The sequence below is a fragment of the Pseudophryne corroboree genome, chromosome 2 (assembly GCF_028390025.1).
Source record: "Pseudophryne corroboree isolate aPseCor3 chromosome 2, aPseCor3.hap2, whole genome shotgun sequence".
In the NCBI taxonomy this organism is placed as follows: Eukaryota; Metazoa; Chordata; class Amphibia; order Anura; family Myobatrachidae; genus Pseudophryne; species Pseudophryne corroboree.
This window is the reverse complement of record NC_086445.1, coordinates 338,782,421-338,800,740: the sequence shown is the minus strand read 5'-3', so window position 1 is coordinate 338,800,740 and position 18,320 is coordinate 338,782,421. Positions and strand designations below refer to the sequence as shown.

At 45.0% G+C, this 18,320-nt stretch overlaps 1 protein-coding gene across 2 annotated transcripts in view; it reads right to left on the bottom strand.

Moving 5' to 3' along the window:
• Positions 1 to 1,005: 1,005 nt before the first annotated feature.
• GPC6 (glypican 6) overlaps positions 1,006 to 18,320 on the bottom strand; it is a 1,112,124-nt gene continuing 1,094,809 nt past the window's right edge. For both annotated transcript variants that reach the window (XM_063953010.1, XM_063953011.1), the window contains exon 10: positions 1,006 to 2,632. In XM_063953010.1, the coding sequence (XP_063809080.1) occupies positions 2,430 to 2,632 (203 nt within the window). In that variant the 3' untranslated portion in view covers positions 1,006 to 2,429. The remainder of the gene's footprint in view (positions 2,633 to 18,320) is intronic.

Here is an 18,320-nt window from a genome sequence, read left to right as displayed (position 1 = left end):
TTGTCCTGCTGAAAGATGAACCGTCGCCCCAGTCTGAGGTCAAGAGCACTCTGGAGCAGGTGTTCATCCAGGATGTCTCTGTACATTGCTGCATTCATATTTCACTCTATCCTGACTAGTCCCCCAGTTCCTGCCACTGAAAAACATCCCCACAGCATGATGCTGCCACCACCATGCTTCACTGTAGGGATGGTATTGGCTTGGAGATGAGCGGTACCTGGTTTCCTCCAAACATGACACCTGGCATCTGGCCTTCACGCCAAAGAGTTCAATCTTTGTCTCATCAGACCAGATAATTTTGTTTCCTTCAGGTGCATTTTGGCAAACTCCAGGCCGACTGCCATGTGCTTTTTACTAAGGAATGGCTTCCGTTTGGCCACAATACCATGCAGGCCTGAGTGTTGGATTGCTGCAGAGATGGTTGTCCTTCTGGAAGGTTCTCCTCTCTCCACAGAGGAATGCTGTAGCTCTGACAGAGTGACCATCGGGTTCTTGGTCACCTCCCTGACTAGGGCCCTTCTCCCCTTATCACTCAGTTTAGATGGGCAGCCAGCTCTAGGAAGAGTCCTGGTGGTTCCAAACTTCTTCCATTTATGGATGATGGAGGCCACTGTGCTCATTGGGACCCTCAAAGCAGCAGATATTTTTCTGTACCCTTCCCCAGATTTGTCCCTTGAGACAATCCTGTCTCGGTGGTCTACAGACAATTCCTTTGACGTCATGCTTGGTTTGTGCTCAGACATGCACTGTCAAGTGTGGGACCTTATATAGAGAGGTGTGTGCTCTTCAAATCATGTCCAATCAACTGAATTTACCACAAGTGGACTCCAATTAAGCTGTAGGAACTTCTCAAGGATGATCAGTGGAAACAGTATGCACCTGAGCTCAATTTTGAGCTTCATGGCAAAGACTGTGAATACTTACGTACCTGTGATTTCTTAGTTTTTTATTTATAATATATTTGCAAAAATCTCAGAAACTTTTTTCATGTTGTCATTATGGGGTATTGTGTGTAGAATTTTGCGGGGAAAAATGGGAGAGTCAAGTTATTACAAAAGCCATCTATTCCTCATACATAGCCAAATAGAAAATGCTATAATTTAGATTTTACAGTAAATAACCACTATTTCCTTTATTCACTTTATACTGTATGTCTTAATTCATATACAGGAGGATATGAAGTTGCCCATTCCAACCAAACAGCTTCTAGCTATTATTTATCAAATACATTCTATACAGGGCCGGACTGGCCCACAGGGGAAACCACCGGTGGGCCATACTGCCTGTGGGCCCTCCTCCTCTTCTAGGAATCAGGATTCTAGTGCACTTCAATTATGCATTATACATGTGTTACATTATACTTCACAATAATATTGTTTATTATATATTTACCAAGGGGCACATAACATGTACTCTGTAATGGTTAGACAAACCTCTGTGGTGGCTGGCCATGCCCAACTGGAGTGTGGCCACACCCTTAAGCATGGGCCCCTACAACAGCATCCTCCCGGTGGGTCCTTCATGACCCAGTCCAACACTGATTCTATACAATCACAGCTAAAAGCTGATTGGTTTCTATGGGCAACTTTTCCAAGGATTGCCACATCTCTCCCCATAATCCGCTAGAATTATTTATCTGTATCCTAGCAGGTTATGTATTTTTTTTACTTAGAAATCAATTGGGTTAGCTGTGAGACTGTTTTGTTAGTTTTTCTTAATCTGAGCTGTAATTCAAGCTGTTATGAACGGTTTAAAGTGTTCACAGTGTTATGTGATTACCATGGCAACCACTGTCACATTACCCCTTTCCTCAGCCTTTACAGGATCATTAATCAGCTTCATGTTCCTCAGGTAATTTAGGTGACACTCAAACTTGATTTTAACATGCCATTTGAAATCTCCAATTCACAAGTAGGTAGGTTAGAAACAACTTTAATATATGCATATTTTTCCGCCAGAAGGAATCAGAAAGTTAATAGCAGTATATTTAAAATAACCCAAATATTTACTGGAGATATGAATTAAAAAAAATGCAGTTTTGCTTTTGTAAAAAAAAAGTAGTAAATAAATAAATAAATAAATAAATAAATAATGTAATTAAATGTGTGTATGTACAGGTCCACTTCAAACAGACATAATTTAACCAAAACCTCAGATTTTCAGATATCCACTAGGGCTGTATGGCCTACCATGATGACTTCTGAGATATGCGAATAGACATACATTTAAGGGAAATGAAGGTGGTTCTTTCAGGACTGATATTTCAACTGAGATTTCTTCTGTTGTAAAGAAATGAAAAATATTGTGTACGTAGAAAATTGTCAGTATTTCGAGGGGAAATGGTCCATTGTTCCAAAGTGTAATAAAAGAAAAAAATTAACTATTTTCATAACTAAACCAGTCTTTTTTTTCTTTGAGGTCTTTCAAGATTATCTCCATTGTCTCTCCAAAACTAGGACAGTAGGTGTGACTAATATGAGAAGTGATTGCCTAAGAGGTGAAGCTCCAGAATACTCCAATTCCCGCCTGTCTGGTTCAAATGGTTGAGCTTCTGTGGTGATGTAGTCATACTCTGTTGGGCAGATGTCATCAGTGCAGCCACTCCCACTCCCAGAACCACTTGTTTCTTCACCTTTAAATAAAGAACAAAACACCTGCTAAATTATGGAACATTTTAAATATACCTACAATTCAATACAAACACTGATTTAATACATTTCCATGACCATATAAATATTAGAGATGAGCGGGTTCGGTTTCTCTGAAACCGAACCCGCACGAACTTCATGTTTTTTTCACGGGTCCGAGCAGACTCGGATCCTCCCGCCTTGCTCGGTTAACCCGAGCGCGCCCGAACGTCATCATGACGCTGTCGGATTCTCGCGAGACTCGGATTCTATATAAGGAGCCGCGCGTCGCCGCCATTTTCACACGTGCATTGAGATTGATAGGGAGAGGACGTGGCTGGCGTCCTCTCCATTAGAAATTAGATTAGAAGAGAGAGAGAGATTGTGCAGAGTCAGACAGAGTTTACCACAGTGACCAGTGCAGTTGTTGTTAGTTAACTTTTATTTATTTTAATATAATATATCCGTTCTCTGCTATATCCGTTCTCTGCCTGAAAAAAAACGATACACAGCAGCAGCCAGTCACACAGTGTGACTCAGTCTGTGTGCACTCAGCTCAGCCCAGTGTGCTGCACATCAATGTATAAAAGGCAAAGCTTATAATAATTGTGGGGGAGACTGGGGAGCACTGCAGGTTGTTATAGCAGGAGCCCCCAGGAGTACATAATATTATATTAATTTAAAATTAAACAGTGCACACTTTTGCTGCAGGAGTGCCACTGCCAGTGTGACTAGTGGTGACCAGTGCCTGACCACCAGTATAGTAGTATATTCATTGTTGTATGTATTGTATACTATCTCTTTATCAACCAGTCTATATTAGCAGCAGACACAGTACAGTGCGGTAGTTCACGGCTGTGGCTACCTCTGTGTCGGCAGTCGGAACTCGGCAGGCAGTCCGTCCATCCATAATTGTATTGCAATATATACCACCTAACCGTGGTATTTTTTTTTCTTTCTTTATACCGTCGTCATAGTGTCATACTAGTTGTTACGAGTATACTACTATCTCTTTATCAACCAGTGTACAGTGCGGTAGTTCACGGCTGTGGCTACCTCTGTGTCGGCAGTCGGCAGGCAGTCCGTCCATCCATAATTGTATTATTATTATAATATATACCACCTAACCGTGGTTTTTTTTTCATTCTTTATACCGTCATAGTGTCATACTAGTTGTTACGAGTATACTACTATCTCTTTATCAACCAGTGTACAGTGCGGTAGTTCACGGCTGTGGCTACCTCTGTGTCGGCAGTCAGCAGGCAGTCCGTCCATCCATAATTGTATTATTATTATAATATATACCACCTAACCGTGGTTTTTTTTTCATTCTTTATACCGTCGTCATAGTGTCATACTAGTTGTTACGAGTATACTACTATCTCTTTATCAACCAGTGTACAGTGCGGTAGTTCACGGCTGTGGCTACCTCTGTGTCGGCAGTCGGCAGGCAGTCCGTCCATCCATAATTGTATTATTATTATAATATATACCACCTAACCGTGGTTTTTTTTTCATTCTTTATACCGTCGTCATAGTGTCATACTAGTTGTTACGAGTATACTACTATCTCTTTATCAACCAGTGTACAGTGCGGTAGTTCACGGCTGTGGCTACCTCTGTGTCGGCAGTCGGCAGGCAGTCCGTCCATCCATAATTGTATTATTATTATAATATATACCACCTAACTGTGGTATTTTTTTTTCTTTCTTTATACCGTCGTCATAGTGTCATACTAGTTGTTACGAGTATACTACTATCTCTTTATCAACCAGTGTACAGTGCGGTAGTTCACGGCTGTGGCTACCTCTGTGTCGGCAGTCGGCAGGCAGTCCGTCCATCCATAATTGTATTATTATTATAATATATACCACCTAACCGTGGTTTTTTTTTCATTCTTTATACCGTCATAGTGTCATACTAGTTGTTACGAGTATACTACTATCTCTTTATCAACCAGTGTACAGTGCGGTAGTTCACGGCTGTGGCTACCTCTGTGTCGGCAGTCGGCAGGCAGTCCGTCCATCCATAATTGTATTATTATTATAATATATACCACCTAACCGTGGTTTTTTTTTCATTCTTTATACCGTCGTCATAGTGTCATACTAGTTGTTACGAGTATACTACTATCTCTTTATCAACCAGTGTACAGTGCGGTAGTTCACGGCTGTGGCTACCTCTGTGTCGGCAGTCGGCAGGCAGTCCGTCCATCCATAATTGTATTATTATTATAATATATACCACCTAACCGTGGTATTTTTTTTTCTTTCTTTATACCGTCGTCATAGTGTCATACTAGTTGTTACGAGTATACTACTATCTCTTTATCAACCAGTGTACAGTGCGGTAGTTCACGGCTGTGGCTACCTCTGTGTCGGCAGTCGGCAGGCAGTCCGTCCATCCATAATTGTATTATTATTATAATATATACCACCTAACCGTGGTTTTTTTTTCATTCTTTATACCGTCGTCATAGTGTCATACTAGTTGTTACGAGTATACTACTATCTCTTTATCAACCAGTGTACAGTGCGGTAGTTCACGGCTGTGGCTACCTCTGTGTCGGCAGTCGGCAGGCAGTCCGTCCATCCATAATTGTATTATTATTATAATATATACCACCTAACCGTGGTTTTTTTTTCATTCTTTATACCGTCGTCATAGTGTCATACTAGTTGTTACGAGTATACTACTATCTCTTTATCAACCAGTGTACAGTGCGGTAGTTCACGGCTGTGGCTACCTCTGTGTCGGCAGTCGGCAGGCAGTCCGTCCATCCATAATTGTATTATTATTATAATATATACCACCTAACCGTGGTTTTTTTTTCATTCTTTATACCGTCGTCATAGTGTCATACTAGTTGTTACGAGTATACTACTATCTCTTTATCAACCAGTGTACAGTGCGGTAGTTCACGGCTGTGGCTACCTCTGTGTCGGCAGTCGGCAGGCAGTCCGTCCATCCATAATTGTATTATTATTATAATATATACCACCTAACCGTGGTATTTTTTTTTCTTTCTTTATACCGTCGTCATAGTGTCATACTAGTTGTTACGAGTATACTACTATCTCTTTATCAACCAGTGTACAGTGCGGTAGTTCACGGCTGTGGCTACCTCTGTGTCGGCAGTCGGCAGGCAGTCCGTCCATCCATAATTGTATTATTATTATAATATATACCACCTAACCGTGGTTTTTTTTTCATTCTTTATACCGTCGTCATAGTGTCATACTAGTTGTTACGAGTATACTACTATCTCTTTATCAACCAGTGTACAGTGCGGTAGTTCACGGCTGTGGCTACCTCTGTGTCGGCAGTCGGCAGGCAGTCCGTCCATCCATAATTGTATTATTATTATAATATATACCACCTAACCGTGGTATTTTTTTTTCTTTCTTTATACCGTCGTCATAGTGTCATACTAGTTGTTACGAGTATACTACTATCTCTTTATCAACCAGTGTACAGTGCGGTAGTTCACGGCTGTGGCTACCTCTGTGTCGGCAGTCGGCAGGCAGTCCGTCCATCCATAATTGTATTATTATTATAATATATACCACCTAACCGTGGTTTTTTTTTCATTCTTTATACCGTCGTCATAGTGTCATACTAGTTGTTACGAGTATACTACTATCTCTTTATCAACCAGTGTACAGTGCGGTAGTTCACGGCTGTGGCTACCTCTGTGTCGGCAGTCGGCAGGCAGTCCGTCCATCCATAATTGTATTATTATTATAATATATACCACCTAACCGTGGTTTTTTTTTCATTCTTTATACCGTCGTCATAGTGTCATACTAGTTGTTACGAGTATACTACTATCTCTTTATCAACCAGTGTACAGTGCGGTAGTTCACGGCTGTGGCTACCTCTGTGTCGGCAGTCGGCAGGCAGTCCGTCCATCCATAATTGTATTATTATTATAATATATACCACCTAACCGTGGTATTTTTTTTTCTTTCTTTATACCGTCGTCATAGTGTCATACTAGTTGTTACGAGTATACTACTATCTCTTTATCAACCAGTGTACAGTGCGGTAGTTCACGGCTGTGGCTACCTCTGTGTCGGCAGTCGGCAGGCAGTCCGTCCATCCATAATTGTATTATTATTATAATATATACCACCTAACCGTGGTTTTTTTATACCACCTAACCGTGGCAGTCCGTCCATAATTGTATACTAGTATCCAATCCATCCATCTCCATTGTTTACCTGAGGTGCCTTTTAGTTCTGCCTATAAAATATGGAGAACAAAAAAGTTGAGGTTCCAAAATTAGGGAAAGATCAAGATCCACTTCCACCTCGTGCTGAAGCTGCTGCCACTAGTCATGGCCGAGACGATGAAATGCCAGCAACGTCGTCTGCCAAGGCCGATGCCCAATGTCATAGTACAGAGCATGTCAAATCCAAAACACCAAATATCAGAAAAAAAAGGACTCCAAAACCTAAACTAAAATTGTCGGAGGAGAAGCGTAAACTTGCCAATATGCCATTTACCACACGGAGTGGCAAGGAACGGCTGAGGCCCTGGCCTATGTTCATGGCTAGTGGTTCAGCTTCACATGAGGATGGAAGCACTCAGCCTCTCGCTAGAAAAATGAAACGACTCAAGCTGGCAAAAGCACAGCAAAGAACTGTGCGTTCTTCGAAATCCCAAATCCACAAGGAGAGTCCAATTGTGTCGGTTGCGATGCCTGACCTTCCCAACACTGGATGTGAAGAGCATGCGCCTTCCACCATTTGCACGCCCCCTGCAAGTGCTGGAAGGAGCACCCGCAGTCCAGTTCCTGATAGTGAGATTGAAGATGTCAGTGTTGAAGTCCACCAGGATGAGGAGGATATGGGTGTTGCTGGCGCTGGGGAGGAAATTGACAAGGAGGATTCTGATGGTGAGGTGGTTTGTTTAAGTCAGGCACCCGGGGAGACACCTGTTGTCCGTGGGACGAATATGGCCGTTGACATGCCAGGTGAAAATACCAAAAAAATCAGCTCTTCGGTGTGGAGGTATTTCACCAGAAATGCGGACAACAGGTGTCAAGCCGTGTGTTCCCTTTGTCAAGCTGTAATAAGTAGGGGTAAGGACGTTAACCACCTCGGAACATCCTCCCTTATACGTCACCTGCAGCGCATTCATAATAAGTCAGTGACAAGTTCAAAAACTTTGGGTGACAGCGGAAGCACTCCACTGACCAGTAAATCCCTTCCTCTTGTAACCAAGCTCACGCAAACCACCCCACCAACTCCCTCAGTGTCAATTTCCTCCTTCCCCAGGAATGCCAATAGTCCTGCAGGCCATGTCACTGGCAATTCTGACGATTCCTCTCCTGCCTGGGATTCCTCCGATGCATCCTTGCGTGTAACGCCTACTGCTGCTGGCGCTGCTGTTGTTGCTGCTGGGAGTCGATGGTCATCCCAGAGAGGAAGTCGTAAGACCACTTTTACTACTTCCACCAAGCAATTGACTGTCCAACAGTCATTTGCGAGGAAGATTAAATATCACAGCAGTCATCCTACTGCAAAGCGGATAACTGAGGCCTTGACATCCTGGGTGGTGAGAAACGTGGTTCCGGTATCCATCATTACTGCAGAGCCAACTAAAGACTTGTTGGAGGTACTGTGTCCCCGGTACCAAATACCATCTAGGTTCCATTTCTCTAGGGTTGCGATACCGAAAATGTACACAGACCTCAGAAAAAGAGTCACCAGTGTCCTAAAAAATGCAGCTGTACCCAATGTCCACTTAACCACGGACATGTGGACAAGTGGAGCAGGGCAGGGTCAGGACTATATGACTGTGACAGCCCACTGGGTAGATGTATGGACTCCCGCCGCAAGAACAGCAGCGGCGGCACCAGTAGCAGCATCTCGCAAACGCCAACTCGTTCCTAGGCAGGCTACGCTTTGTATCACCGGTTTCCAGAATACGCACACAGCTGAAAACCTCTTACGGCAACTGAGGAAGATCATCGCGGAATGGCTTACCCCAATTGGACTCTCCTGTGGATTTGTGGCATCGGACAACGCCAGCAATATTGTGCGTGCATTACATCTGGGCAAATTCCAGCACGTCCCATGTTTTGCACATACCTTGAATTTGGTGGTGCAGAATTTTTTAAAAAACGACAGGGGCGTGCAAGAGATGCTGTCGGTGGCCAGAAAAATTGCGGGACACTTTCGGCGTACAGGCAGCACGTACAGAAGACTGGAGCACCACCAAAAACGCCTGAACCTGCCCTGCCATCATCTGAAGCAGGAGGTGGTAACGAGGTGGAATTCAACCCTCTATATGCTTCAGAGGTTGGAGGAGCAGCAAAAGGCCATTCAAGCCTATACAACTGACCACGATATAGGAGGTGGAATGCACCTGTCTCAAGCGCAGTGGAGAATGATTTCAACGTTGTGCAAGGTTCTGCAACCTTTTGAACTTGCCACACGTGAAGTCAGTTCAGACACTGCCAGCCTGAGTCAGGTCATTCCCCTCATCAGGCTTTTGCAGAAGAAGCTGGAGACATTGAAGGAGGAGCTAAGACAGAGCGATTCCGCTAGGCATGTGGGACTTGTGGATGGAGCCCTTAATTCGCTTAACAAGGATTCACGGGTGGTCAATCTGTTGAAATCAGAGCACTACATTTTGGCCACCGTGCTCGATCCTAGATTTAAAACCTACCTTGGATCTCTCTTTCCGGCGCACACAAGTCTGCTGGGTTTCAAAGACCTGCTGGTGAGAAAATTGTCAAGTCAAGCGGAACGCGACCTGTCAACATCTCCTCCTTCACATTCTCCCGCAACTGGGGCTGCGAGGAAAAGGCTCAGAATTCCGAGCCCACCCGCTGGCGGTGATGCAGGGCAGTCTGGAGCGACTGCTGATGCTGACATCTGGTCCGGACTGAAGGACCTGACAACCATTACGGACATGTCGTCTACTGTCACTGCATATGATTCTATCACCATTGATAGAATGGTGGAGGATTATATGAGTGACCGCATCCAAGTAGGCACGTCACACAGTCCGTACTTATACTGGCAGGAAAAAGAGGCAATTTGGAGGCCCTTGCACAAACTGGCTTTATTCTACCTAAGTTGCCCTCCCACAAGTGTGTACTCCGAAAGAGTGTTTAGTGCCGCCGCTCACCTTGTCAGCAATCGGCGTACGAGGTTACATCCAGAAAATGTGGAGAAGATGATGTTCATTAAAATGAATTATAATCAATTCCTCCGCGGAGACATTGACCAGCAGCAATTGCCTCCACAAAGTACACAGGGAGCTGACATGGTGGATTCCAGTGGGGACGAATTGATAATCTGTGAGGAGGGGGATGTACACGGTGATATATCGGAGGATGATGATGAGGTGGACATCTTGCCTCTGTAGAGCCAGTTTGTGCAAGGAGAGATTAATTGCTTCTTTTTTGGTGGGGGTCCAAACCAACCCGTCATTTCAGTCACAGTCGTGTGGCAGACCCTGTCACTGAAATGATGGGTTGGTTAAAGTGTGCATGTCCTGTTTTGTTTATACAACATAAGGGTGGGTGGGAAGGGCCCAAGGACAATTCCATCTTGCACCTCTTTTTTCTTTTATTTTTCTTTGCGTCATGTGCTGTTTGGGGAGGGTTTTTTGGAAGGGACATCCTGCGTGACACTGCAGTGCCACTCCTAGATGGGCCCGGTGTTTGTGTCGGCCACTAGGGTCGCTTATCTTTCTCACACAGCTACCTCATTGCGCCTCTTTTTTTCTTTGCGTCATGTGCTGTTTGGGGAGGGTTTTTTGGAAGGGACATCCTGCGTGACACTGCAGTGCCACTCCTAGATGGGCCCGGTGTTTGTGTCGGCCACTAGGGTCGCTTATCTTTCTCACACAGTCAGCTACCTCATTGCGCCTCTTTTTTTCTTTGCGTCATGTGCTGTTTGGGGAGGGTTTTTTGGAAGGGACATCCTGCGTGACACTGCAGTGCCACTCCTAGATGGGCCCGGTGTTTGTGTCGGCCACTAGGGTCGCTAATCTTACTCACACAGCTACCTCATTGCGCCTCTTTTTTTCTTTGCGTCATGTGCTGTTTGGGGAGGGTTTTTTGGAAGGGACATCCTGCGTGACACTGCAGTGCCACTCCTAGATGGGCCCGGTGTTTGTGTCGGCCACTAGGGTCGCTTATCTTTCTCACACAGTCAGCTACCTCATTGCGCCTCTTTTTTTCTTTGCGTCATGTGCTGTTTGGGGAGGGTTTTTTGGAAGGGACATCCTGCGTGACACTGCAGTGCCACTCCTAGATGGGCCCGGTGTTTGTGTCGGCCACTAGGGTCGCTAATCTTACTCACACAGCTACCTCATTGCGCCTCTTTTTTTCTTTGCGTCATGTGCTGTTTGGGGAGGGTTTTTTGGAAGGGACATCCTGCGTGACACTGCAGTGCCACTCCTAGATGGGCCCGGTGTTTGTGTCGGCCACTAGGGTCGCTTATCTTACTCACACAGCGACCTCGGTGCAAATTTTAGGACTAAAAATAATATTGTGAGGTGTGATGTGTTCAGAATAGGCTGAAAATGAGTGTAAATTATGTTTTTTGAGGTTAATAATACTTTGGGATCAAAATTACCCCCAAATTCTATGATTTAAGCTGTTTTTTAGGGTTTTTTGAAAAAAACACCCGAATCCAAAACACACCCGAATCCGACAAAAAAAATTCGGTGAGGTTTTGCCAAAACACGGTCGAACCCAAAACACGGCCGCGGAACCGAACCCAAAACCAAAACACAAAACCCGAAAAATTTCCGGCGCTCATCTCTAATAAATATGCATCACCATCTAATTACATTAATGAACATCTTAGTGCCAAACTCTGTGTTTGTTGTAACGGTACAGTCACAAATAATACTGAGCATACATGCATGACTAAGCTGCACTGCTTAGTGTAGGACAATACAATGCTCTCTTACTAAACTCGCCATACAGAGCAGAGCCGACCCTAACCAATATGATGCACTAGGCAAGCTAGTGGCCCCTAACAACGCTGCTAATTCCAGCTTTGACCCCAGCACACCTTTCCAATCACCATCACCCCTCACCCCTCACCCATAGCAGTCCTCATTTTGGTGCTCCTAACTTCTATATTTTAAATAGCAACAGTGCGCACATTCGGCACACAGCCCAAAAAGGGGCATGTTCTTGCTGGGAAGGGGCATGGCCACACAATAGTACCCCCAATTCAAATTACGCCACACAGTGGTGCAACTTTATTCACATTTTATCATGCGATAGTGTCCCTTATTCACGTTACATCACGCAGTAGTACTACTTTACCTTATATTTGTTACTCCTCACAGTAGTTCCCCTTATTCACATTACACCACACCATATTGATCTTTATTCACATTACACCACACCATATTGCTCTTTATTCACATTAGACTACACAGTAGTGCCCTTTCTATACGTTACGCCACACAGTAGAGTACCTTATACACATAATGTCACATATTAGTAATGCATTTTTACACATAATACCACACAGTAATGTCCCTAACACATATGACACACATTATTAATGTCCACATAAACATAATGCACCTTACACAATATGCCAGCCTTTATTAATGCCCTTATACACATAATTTAGCTTACACATATGCCGCACATTATTAATGTCCTTATACACATAATGACACACATAATGTCTACACATATGCCTTACACAACCAACCTCCCCACATATGATAACACTGTGACCTCTGCCTCTGCTTGGATACAGATGTGTCCTCATACATCTTGTCTCAACACACCATGCAGCAGGAGATGCCTGGCATGGGTCAGTTAGCAGCTCTGCTAACGTTGGGTACCTTTTTTGATGAAAATGCATCTTATTTGCATTGCTGTGTGGCTAGTGTCAAAGTCAGAAAAATATCATGCTGCACGTTGCCATATATTCACCTCATGCGCTCGCCCGCTGCACATGCACTTTCTCTGGCGTGCGTGCACATATTCGCAGTTGCGTGACGGCGCCCCTACGGGCGTGCGCTTGAACGCATGGTATGTGCATTTACAGTAGAGTTTGTGTGCGTCTAGCGAGCGACACAATCGCTACTTAATAAATCCATATAGCAGGTTTAATAGATAATGTTCCCCTTAATAGTAACAGTAAGTTTGGTTAGTGTAGTTGGTCCCTGGACAAAGGAATTCCTCTTTTTGTTGTACGAAGGGCCAGACAGGGTTTGAGCAGATGTGTTTGGTACCTAACCGAAGAGTATTTTAATAGCAACAATCCGGTGTTGGTTAGGTAAAGATTAATCGCTCCTGCATATAGTTATGGCCATTAGTAGTTTCTGGACATATCTTATATTGCAGTTCATTATCCATGCGGTGGGAATCCGGCGATTCCCTCCCACCTGAGCTGTTTGTAATAGTCACAGCCCACCTGTTCAAACTAACCTATGACCTTTTGTTATGATGCGAGGAGACATTCCTGTGTCCAATGAACAATGAGATTATAGGTCCCTTTGTAGTATACTGTATGCAGTGTATATAAGATCAGCCAGCCTGGACAGCTCACTCTCTCTCACTCCACAAACGGTTTTCATATTGACTAACTTGGAGCTGGTACCAGGAATAGCGCAGCGATCGTTCCCAGTGTGTGTGTAAGTAATTCTCTGTAAATCAACTCGCTCTTTTGTTTGTATTGGCCATTCACTCTCTCTCTCTCTCTCTCTGTTATAGTATAAGATTGTAACGTTATTGTATATTCCTGTCTAGATATTCTGTTAGAATTATATGTTAGCTTGTAGTGTATGATTTGTAAACTGTTTACCCCTTTTCGATATAACTAAAAGCTTGTTAGTAAAGGTGTTGGAACCTTAGCACGGTATCGTGTGTTCATTACATTGCAGAGGGTAATAGGAGCGTCTTGATCGCTCAAACAGCTTTAGGATTAACAAGGTTAAGCAGCGTTATATCGCTGCAGTATTTCAGTACAAGGTTCACAGCATAAGAGTATCCTTTCTGTGTGTTACATTCAAGGTTTACTGATTGTCATCCTGTGAGCGTCTGCGCCGTTCGTGATCTCCTCGTGGTCTCGAGCGTCCGCTACGCTGGTAGCGTAGCATTACGGTAGTCGCCCGCCTATAGCGTGCTCGACACCACGCATTAAGCTGTGAGCGAGCGTGCTGCATGTGCGTCTCGATCACGGCCGAGCGTATGCTACGCTAAGCGCGTACCCTTACGGTACCCCATACGCCAATTGCGTACTGAGTCTCTTACCCACATAGTGAAGGTTATAAGATAATCAAAATCAGCATTATCACTAGGATGCACAAGCAGCTTCTGCTGATTAAAATGATATGCGGCATGTCTTTATTCTGTGTGCGACTGTAACTGTATCTGCATACAAAATGCTACAATACAGTCTGCAGATGCAGACGCAGTCACACACAGAAGATAGGCATGCTGCATATCATTTTAATCAGCACAAGCTGTTTATGCCCCTAGGCTTTCCAAATCCTATGCCTAAGGCCGGCTCTGATCCAGGGTCTCATTTATAGCTGGATGCATATCAAAATGTAAGGAGTAAATATGTTATGCTCACATGCACCAAAATGTCATTATATAGATTTTAATATATCTTATACTGGGTAAACTTGTCTTTATTATATTGCTGCAATATATAGGTTGGGTATGAAATGCCAGCAGTCAGCATACTGACGGTCAAAATCCTGATGGTTAGAATATTGATGAATCCCAGTGAGTATTCTAACTAGTGATGTGCACCGGAAATTTTTCGGGTTTTGTGTTTTGGTTTTGGTGCCGCGGTCGTGTTTTGGATTCGGACGCGTTTTGGCAAAACCTCCCTGAAATTTTTTTGTCGGATTCGGGTGTGTTTTGGATTTGGGTGTTTTTTTAAAACCCCCCTCAAAAACAGCTTAAATCATAGAATTTGGGGGTCATTTTGATCCCATAGTATTTTCTCTAACGTCCTAAGTGGATGCTGGGGACTCCGTAAGGACCATGGGGAATAGCGGCTCCGCAGGAGACTGGGCACAACTATAAAGAAAGCTTTAGACTACTGGTGTGCACTGGCTCCTCCCACTATGACCCTCCTCCAGACTTCAGTTAGTATCTTGTGCCCGGCTGAGCTGGATGCACACTAGGGGCTCTCCTGAGCTCCTAGAAAGAAAGTATATTTTAGGTTTTTTATTTTACAGTGAGATCTGCTGGCAACAGACTCACTGCAGCGAGGGACTAAGGGGAGAAGAAGCGAACCTACCTAACAGGTGGTAGTTTGGGCTTCTTAGGCTACTGGACACCATTAGCTCCAGAGGGATCGACCGCAGGACCCGACCTTGGTGTTCGTTCCCGGAGCCGCGCCGCCGTCCCCCTTACAGAGCCAGAAGCATGAAGAGGTCCGGAAAATCGGCGGCAGAAGACTTCGGTCTTCACCAAGGTAGCGCACAGCACTGCAGCTGTGCGCCATTGCTCCTCATGTACACCTCACACTCCGGTCACTGATGGGTGCAGGGCGCTGGGGGGGGGGGCGCCCTGAGGGCAATATATGACACCTTGGCTGGCAAATCTACATCATATATAGTCCTAGAGGCTATATAGATGTAAAAATACCCATGCCAGTATTCCAGAAAAAGCGGGAGAAGTCTGCCAGAAAAGGGGCGTGGCCATCTCCCTCAGCACACTGGCACCATTTTTCCCTCACAGCTCCGCTGGAAGGAAGCTCCCTGGCTCTCCCCTGCAGTCTGCAAGCTACAGAAGGGTAAAAAAGAGAGGGGGGGCACTAAATTTAGGCGCAGGATATATATATATATATATATATATATATATATATATATAAAGCAGCTATAAGGGAAAACACTTATTTATAGTGGGATCCCTGTGTTATATAGCGCTCTGGTGTGTGCTGGCATACTCTCTCTCTGTCTCCCCAAAGGGCTTTGTGGGGTCCTGTCCTCTGTCAGAGCATTACCTGTGTGTTTGCGGTGTGTCGGTACGGCTGTGTCGACATGTTTGATGAGGAGGCTTATGCGGAGGCGGAGCAGATGCCTGTAAATGTGATGTCACCCCCTGCGGGGTCGACACCTGAGTGGATGGTGTTGTGGAAGGAATTACGTGACAGTATCGACTCCTTGCATAAAAGGTTTGACGACATACCAAATGTGGGACAGCCGGCTTCTCAGCCTGTGCCTGCCCAGGCGTCTCAAAAGCCATCAGGGGCTCTAAAACGCCCGCTACCTCAGATGGCAGACACAGATGTCGACACGGATACTGACTCCAGTATCGACGACGATGAGACTAATGTAACTTCCAGTAGGGCCACACGTTACATGATTGAGGCAATGAAAAATGTGTTGCACATTTCTGATGTTACCCCCGGTACCACAAAAAAGGGTATTATGTTTGGAGAGAAAAAACTACCAGTAGCTTTTCCTCCATCTGAGGAGTTAAATGAAGTGTGTGAAGAAGCGTGGGCTTCCCCTGATAAGAAGCTGGTAATTTCTAAGAGGTTACTAATGGCGTACCCTTTCCCGCCAGAGGATAGGTCACGTTGGGAAACATCCCCTAGAGTGGATAAAGCGCTCACACGCTTGTCAAAGAAGGTGGCACTACCGTCTCCGGATACGGCCGCCCTGAAGGAATCTGCTGATAGAAAGCAGGAGGCTATCCTGAAATCTATATATACACACACAGGTGTTATACTGAGACCAGCTATTGCTTCAGCATGGATGTGCAGTGCTGCAGCTGCATGGTCAGATTCCCTGTCAGAAAATATTGATACCCTAGACAGGGACACTATATTGCTAACCGTAGAGCATATAAAAGACGCACTTTTATACATGAGGGATGCACATAGGGATATTTGCCGGCTGGCATAAAAAATTAGTGCAATGTCCATTTCTGCCAGGAGAGGGTTATGGACTCGGCAGTGGACAGGTGATGCAGATTCCAAAAGGCACATGGAAGTTCTGCCTTATAAGGGTGAGGAGTTGTTCGAGGATGGTCTCTCGGACCTCGTTTCCACAGCAACAGCTGGGAAGTCTACATTTTTACCCCATGTTCCCTCACAGCCAAAGAAAGCACCGTATTATCAGGTACAGTCCTTTCGGCCCAATAGGGGCAAGCGGGTTAAAGGCGCGTCCTTTCTGCCCAGAGGCAGAGGTAGGGGGAAAAAGCTGCAGCATACAGCCAGTTCCCAGGAGCAAAAGTCCTCCCCCGCTTCCTCTAAGTCCACAGCATGACGCTGGGGCTCCACAGGCGGAGCCAGGTACGGTGGGGGCCCGTCTCAAATATTTCAGCAATCAGTGGGCTCGCTCACGAGTGGATCCCTGGATTTTTCAGATAGTATCTCAGGGGTACAAGCTGGAATTCGAGACGTCTCCCCCCCGCCGTTTCCTCAAATCTGCCTTGCCAATTACTCCCTCAGGCAGGGAGGCAGTGTTACAGGCAATTCACAAGCTGTATTCACAACAGGTGATAGTAAAGGTACCCCTACCTCAACAAGGACGGGGTTACTATACCACAATGTTTGTGGTACCGAAACCGGACGGTTCGGTGAGACCCATTTTAAATTTGAAATCCTTGAACACATATATAACAAAATTCAAGTTCAAGATGGAATCGCTCAGGGTGGTTATTGCAAGCCTGGACGAGGGAGATTACATGGTATCACTGGACATCAAGGATGCTTACCTGCATGTCCCCATTTACCATCCTCACCAGGAGTACCTCAGATTTGTGGTACAGGATTGTCATTACCAATTCCAGACGTTGCCGTTCGGTCTATCCACGGCTCCGAGGGTCTTTACCAAGGTAATGGCCGAAATGATGACACTCCTTCGAAAGAAGGGAGTTTTAGTTATCCCGTACTTGGACTGATAAAGGCGAGGTCCAGAGAGCAGTTGTTGGTCGGGGTAATAATAATAATAATAATTTTATTTATATAGCGCTCTTTCTCCAACAGGACTCAAGGCGCTTTACAGACATCAAAAACAATGCACATGATACAGAGGATTTGAGTAATACAACAATTGACAAGCAACAGACATAAAAGAAAACCTTAAGCCCACAGAAAGCATAACGCAGGATTGGTGCAGGCATTTTGGGTAATAACTTCCAAGGGTTGTGTATTCCTCCCTCACAAGGTACCAGGTGCAGCAGCCATCTTAGGCGCTCGGCGTAGGATTACCCAGGGTGGGATAGTCCACCCCTAGAAGTGATGACACAAAATGGGGGTGATTTCAGAGTCCTACAGTTCAGAGTAGGGTTCCATCAAAACCATCAGGCCTATGTATTTTTCATCCCATCCACAAGTGTACCATATGGGGCAGCCATGTTGGGCGCACTTTGGAGGTTACACTGTGGGAGGTGAGCCATACAAGGGCCAAGATCATATATGGGAAAACTGATGCTTATGTAGTAGTATGATGTACCCTGCATGTAGGGCACAATGGAAAGGTGTGCAATCAGTGGAGGTAAACATTACAGGAAAAACACATGGTGGGGTGGAAGCGAGCAATGGAGGGAAAAAAAAAATAGAAAAAAAAAATAGCAGGTAACTAGTGGCAGAGTAGGATTGGGCTAACATTTTGATCAGATCTTAGTACGGGTGGGTAGGAGAATGTGGGGGGCATACTCAATACTCAGAAGCAATGGGGATGTCCCTGCTGAACCTGGTCCTGTGCCCCACAGTTCCCTGT